Raw genomic sequence first — 6,000 nt, forward strand, 5'->3', positions numbered from 1 at the left:
ACAGCATCCAGTCCCGTGGCCAAAACTGCCGCCAATCGGTCAAGTGGAGTGGGGCAAAGGTGGGTGGGGTTTCGGACAGCCATGAAGTGCACTACACATTGGTCATCCAATGGTGGCCAGCAATCTCCGGCATGCGTGAAGGGGCCTTGAGACTTAACCGAGAGAGACTCTTAGGGCACATATGTTAATCCACACTTCTCTCCCTTTGATCCTGCAGGAGGAGAACATCAGGATCATGAAGCCTGGTGATTTGGCGGTATGCCTCATGGCTAACAGAGGGCAGAGAAGAAAAAGAGTGCGGCGGAGGCGCCTGGGTCAGCAAGGAGAGGAGCACCTACCTTAAGAAGAAGAGGCAGCAGGGTCTGCTGCACATGCAGCTGAAGACCCACAGGGAACTGTCAATCGTAGATCCCTCACTAAACCCAGGGTTATAGAAGGAGCCTGTCATGCTGCAGGTGACTGAGAACCAGTGTCGCCAAAGACTGCTCATGTCTAGGGAACTGGTTGGTCATATATGCCACCTGCTTCAGGATTTGGCACCACAGGAATACGGAGGGCAACACTGCCAGTGACCATAAAAGTGACTGCGGCACTTAATTTTTATGCCAGTGGCTCCTTCCAGGGCTCCACAGGTGACCTGTGTGGGATCTTGCAAGCCTCCATGCACAGGCGTGTCCAGGAAGTCACAGACACCATTTTCACGAAGGCACAGAACTTTGTGCATTCACCTAGGATCAGGAAAGCCAGGAAGCAAGAGCGCTGGGTATTGTGCAGATTTCTGGTGTTCCACAGGTGCAGGGTGACATCGACTGCACTCACGTGGCGCTTAGGTCTCTATGTCAACAAGCAGTCAACTACGTCAAACGCAAGGGCTTCCACTTGCTGAATGTTCAGCTGGTCTGCGACCACTGCAAATGCATCCTACAGGTCTGAGCATGATTCTCAGGGAGCATTCGTGACTCCTACATTCTTAGCAGGTCTCAGATCCCTGACGTCTTCCAGGGTCCACAGAGGCTACAGGATTGGCTCCTCGGGGATAAGGGCTACCCACAGAGGACGAGGTTGATGAAGCCCGTGTGGCGGCCTCAGGCTGCCGCAGAGCAGTGGTATAACAAAGCTCAGGCCGCGAACTGGACTTTGGTGGAGCAAATGATAGGCATCTCGAAAATGAGCTTCTGGTGCCTCGACACGTCCAGTGGAACACTACCAGAGGTGTCACGCATCATCGTAGCTTGCTGCACGCTACACAACCTGGCGCTGCAATGGGTGGAGGACCTGGCTGAGGAGGAGATGGAAGAGCTGCACGTCTCCTCCGATGAGAAGGGCGTCAAAGGGGATGACGGTGATGATGTCCTCGAAAGGAGGATGCCAGTGATGAGACTATCGCACTGGCCGGATGAGGCAGGCACGCTCGGGAGGCCCTCATAGCTGCAAGATTCATGGAGGATGATGACAAGATGCAGTGAGCACAGCCCTGGAATCCTCACCTTGCATCTGTGAACGTTTGACTCATGTGTGGCTGATGACAGCACACATACCCTCAGTGCTCAGGGTCATATCATGGAGACGCAGTTGTGAAACTTTTAATGCACCTGATCCTTTGTCAGCCTTCAGCACCTGACCCCTTCAGGAGCACAGCATCACCGGTCACAGATGCTAACGAGGTGGAGGGGCCAGCCATGCCTCAAAAGTGCTGAGAGCACACAGAGAGAATGATGGAACGCTGTGAAGCCTGCCCATGACATTCTGGCAGCAAGGACAAGCACCATCGAGGTGCAGACATCACCAATGTGTCTCGTGGGTTTGAAGCCGGACCATCACTTTGCTCTGAAGGTTACATACTGCACGGGGAAAGAGGCTCTGGACTGAGACACCTGCCTTTATCTTGTGCAGGAACAAAGGTTTCACATCTAAGTGACACGAATACTGCTCATCATAAAAAGGTGCCATAGGCAAGGAGACATTCTGCCTCCACCTCCGACATCCACAATGGAGATGGAGGCAGCCTGCTGACTGACACGCCCTGTCTGTGATGACTTTGGCGTGCGCCCTTTGGACCGCCGAGACCCGGAGGGCCCTGGTCTGCTTTGGGTGTCCTGACGTGGGCCAGTTGCATCCTCTTCAGCCTGTATAGCTGGAGTTGCGGGGAGGGGATTTGGATTGGTCAGACCTTCCCAGAGTCAGCTGGGTGGATAGTCCCAGAGTGTCGAGTTGCTGGTCCTCCTACCTATGGGTGCCCGACAGCCCCTGGCTGACTCCTTGAGGAGAAGGGGAAACTGGAGTTCGATTGAGCTGCTCCGCACCTCTGTTGCGCTGACACTGTTGGAGGCCAACTATGGCATCAGCGATGGGATTCAGCCTAAGCAGCAGTGCAGGACTGATGCCCTGGGCCAAGATCTCTATGGCGGTTGCCATCCTGCCAGTGTTGACGTCAGTGCGTCGGCATGCAAGCGCTATAAACTCGGACTGAGGGCAGACAGACTCCTCATTCATACCTTGCAATCTGAGGAGTGCACCAGACATCCTTTCCTGATGTTCCCGGGATTGTCTTTGCAGCAGAGGCCAATGAACATTTGCATCTTCTGAGGCCTACAGAGGAGATGGTTAGTCGCATCATGAGGCTGGCTGCTATGAGGCCTGTGGCATTCAGCATCACAGAAAATATTGAGGATGATGGTTATATGTTCTTGCCTAATGCCTCTTTTCAACTCCAAGCTTACCCTCATCCTTGTACCTAGCATGATAAGCAGACTACTGATGGTGCGACAACAGATCTCTTGCTTCCCATACCACCCCACTTCCTTCATGCAAACCATTCCCTTCTGAGTTCCTTTCAGACACTCAAGGATTGCCGCCTGCCCAACCACAGCAGCCCAAGGAGGAAGAGAGAGAGCGACAGGACAGCACTGGTGAAGAGGCTCACAGTCACCAGCTCAGGTACTGACACTGCACATACTTTGGAGGTTAGTATAGAGTTGGGATCAGCAGGTGGTGATTTATGTGGGCGCCAGTGGGCTACAGCCAGGCCAGGTGTAATGGATGATTAGTTCAAGAAACAGACCCAGACCCAGTATTTCCAGCGTGTTTTTCTTATTTCAGATCCAGCATCCGCGGTATTTTGCTTTTGAAAAGGATGCCAGCTCACTGAAGGGCAATTTTGCAGACAAGTTCTGCTGCAGAGGACACATGAGAACTTCAATAGGACGGCATACATGACAATATTGTTGGGCATCCACACCGAGATTCTTGGTGTATTAGCTGGCTTTCCAGGCAGCCTCCTATCACATGAGAGCACGGAAGAGTCTATCTCCAAGTGGGCAGAGGGGCTGGTGCGGAGACTGCCCTTCCGAAGGCTCCATTCCATCTCCCTGTCTTGCTACAAGCCCAGAAGCACTGAACACTGCTAGTCCCATATCTGTTGACACATCACCCTCTGCCCCCTCAACGAGAGGATGTAGTAACACTCCCTGGAAAATCCAAGAACTCAGCACAACACATCTAAAAATACTCCAGAGTACTTCAGACACTTCACAATAGAAAAAAAATTCTTAAAAATCACCTTACCTGGATGTCTGCCCCTTTAAATAACACAGCTGCAGGGCCCATCTTGCAGCAGAAACTTGTTTCCAAAACGATAAAATGGCTTCACATCAGCGAATTGGGTCGTATGATATTAGGATAGGATCTATTGAGGGCCTTTTTGGCGCAAGCTGGGAATGCCCGAGTGCACCCTTCTCCTCACAGAATGCCACAAGGACTGGTGCAGGAAGAGGCCTGCAGCACAAAACATCCCAGAAAAATGATGATAGGCCTCTGGAGCCTACCACACAAGGAAATTTCATGCCCACAGCTCCCAAAGCTCACCATACACTATTGAGGGTATTTCTCACCTCACGATCGGGTCTACTGTAGACTAATTGATAGAGGTTCATTGCACCTAATAGTCAAAAATTGCATTATTGTTGTATCATGAGACTAGCAGGATGGTAGTAGGTGAACTACATGGACCTTTTGTCCTGCAATTCCTATGTTTCTGAAATCAAACTTCCACTTGTTATTAAAAGACAAACTGCATCCCTGAAGATTTAAGGACAACATATATCTGTTCTCAGAAACAGAGGATATGAATAAGCAATATAAAGAACAGTTAATCAGTAGCTTGAGGTCTGTACTTATTAATTCTCCAGCAGATGAACCCGGTTAGATCTCTAACCAAGTGTTCAGTGAGCAGGCAAGAGAGGCAGTGACCCATTAATAATGAAGTAACAACCTATTGATTTAATACAAGTTATTACATCTGCTAATGTCACAGTAGTTAATTCTCCTCACTGCAAATGTGTCTAGATTTTTCTTGGCAAATCATTTGACCAGGGGAGAGTGGGCTGTGGTATAGTGACCTAATGTTGTTAGATACTACACAGTAGACCTCAACTCTTCAACACGATTTCTCAATTTAAATAAAATGCACAAAATGCTGTTCTGTAATTCTTTCTTACCTGATTGTCAGGTAAAAGCTCAATCATATCTGCTGCAAAATTAGCTGTTGTCCTGACTCTCACGAACACCTTCACACCACTGTTTTTGCTACCCATCTTCAACTGAAAGTGCAATGAAGAATAGTTAGATGATGTCAGATTATCTTTTTTTCAAATCATGGGATATATCCAAATTTGCCGATGACACAAAGATAAGCAGCACTGTAAGCAGGGTAGATGGAAGCATAAAATTATAAACAGATTAAGTGAATGGGCAAGGCTATAGCCAAATGTGAGATCATTCACTTTGGACCTAAAAGGATAAAACATGGGGAAAAGTAAAAGCTGTGGAGTTCCAAAGAGACTTGGGGGTCCATGTACACAGGTCATGAAAATACCATATACAGGTGCAGAAAATAATAAAAGGCTAATGGAATGCTGGCCTTTACATTAGAGGACAAGAGTTTCAGGGGTGGAAGACACGCTTCGGCTATATAAAGCCCTGGTTAGGTCACACCTGGAGTATGGTAAGCAATTCTGTGTGCAACAACTTTGGAAGAATATATTGTCCTTGCAAGGAGCATACGTTTACCAAAATGACACCTTGACTCTAAGACTTAAATTATGAGGAGAAATTATATAAATGAGGGTTATATTCCCTGGAATTAGAAGGTTAAGGGGTGATTTGATCAAAGTTTTCAAAATATTAAGGGAAACAAATAGGGCAGATAGAGAAAAACTATTTTGTAGGGTTGGAAAGCCTAGGACAAGGGGACATGGTCTAAAATGGCTCATGAGTAGCGAACCTTGGTTCAGTAGTAGAACTCTCCTATCTGAGTCAGGAGGTTGTGGGTTCAAGCTCCATTCCAGAGATCTGAGCTAATAATTCCAGCATTTCAGTTCAGTACTGAGGGAGTGCTACACAGTCAGAGATGGTGCCTTTTGGGTGAGACATTACATGCCTTCTCAGGTGGACATAAAGGATCTCATATCACCATTCAAAGATGAGTAGACAAGTTCTCTTAGGCTCTGCCTATATTTACCACACAAAAAAAAAAATCAGATGACCGTTGGTGTTTGTGAGCCCTTGCCGTGTGTAAATTAGTTGTTGCATTTCCTACATTACATCAGTGACTACACTTCATTGGCAAGTTCTTGGTCACTATATAAATACAAGTTCCTTCTCTGCTGTTTTACTATCATGTCTGCACATCTTACAGTGCATAATAATGCTGAAATTGTTCATGTGTAAACTCGGGCTGTAATGATAAGTCATTCAACCACAGAAGGCACATTGGCATCTGTTGTGGGGTGTTGGCGACAGATCAGTATGTGTTAAAGAAGTCTCTGCAGTCTTCAGTTAACTGTAAGTCTTTATTAACTACCAGAACTATTTACACATGTACAGTAAAGGGTACAAGCTAAGAGCTTTCTCCATGCTTAGGTATGCACACATCTCTTCTCAACACCTTAAAACCCTTCCATTTTGTTAGGAAATAGAAATAGTTTAAGTAAGTTATATTTG

At 47.5% G+C, this 6,000-nt stretch overlaps 1 protein-coding gene across 4 annotated transcripts in view; it reads right to left on the minus strand.

Annotated features, from left to right (window-relative positions):
• The window catches only part of kif9 (kinesin family member 9), a 176,104-nt gene extending 171,506 nt beyond the window's left edge, over positions 1-4,598 (minus strand). For 2 of the 4 annotated variants that reach the window (XM_078540862.1, XM_078540861.1), the window contains exon 1: positions 4,497-4,598. Coding sequence is in view for 2 of the 4 variants with exons in the window: in XM_078540859.1 (XP_078396985.1) it covers positions 4,497-4,592 (96 nt within the window). In the remaining 2 variants the exon portion in view is untranslated. The remainder of the gene's footprint in view (positions 1-4,496) is intronic. The other 2 variants (XM_078540859.1, XM_078540863.1) reach the window with 1 other exon arrangement.
• Positions 4,599-6,000: the final 1,402 nt, after the last annotated feature.

Source organism: Cetorhinus maximus, chromosome 4 (assembly GCF_964194155.1).
Source record: "Cetorhinus maximus chromosome 4, sCetMax3.hap1.1, whole genome shotgun sequence".
NCBI lineage: Eukaryota > Metazoa > Chordata > Chondrichthyes > Lamniformes > Cetorhinidae > Cetorhinus > Cetorhinus maximus.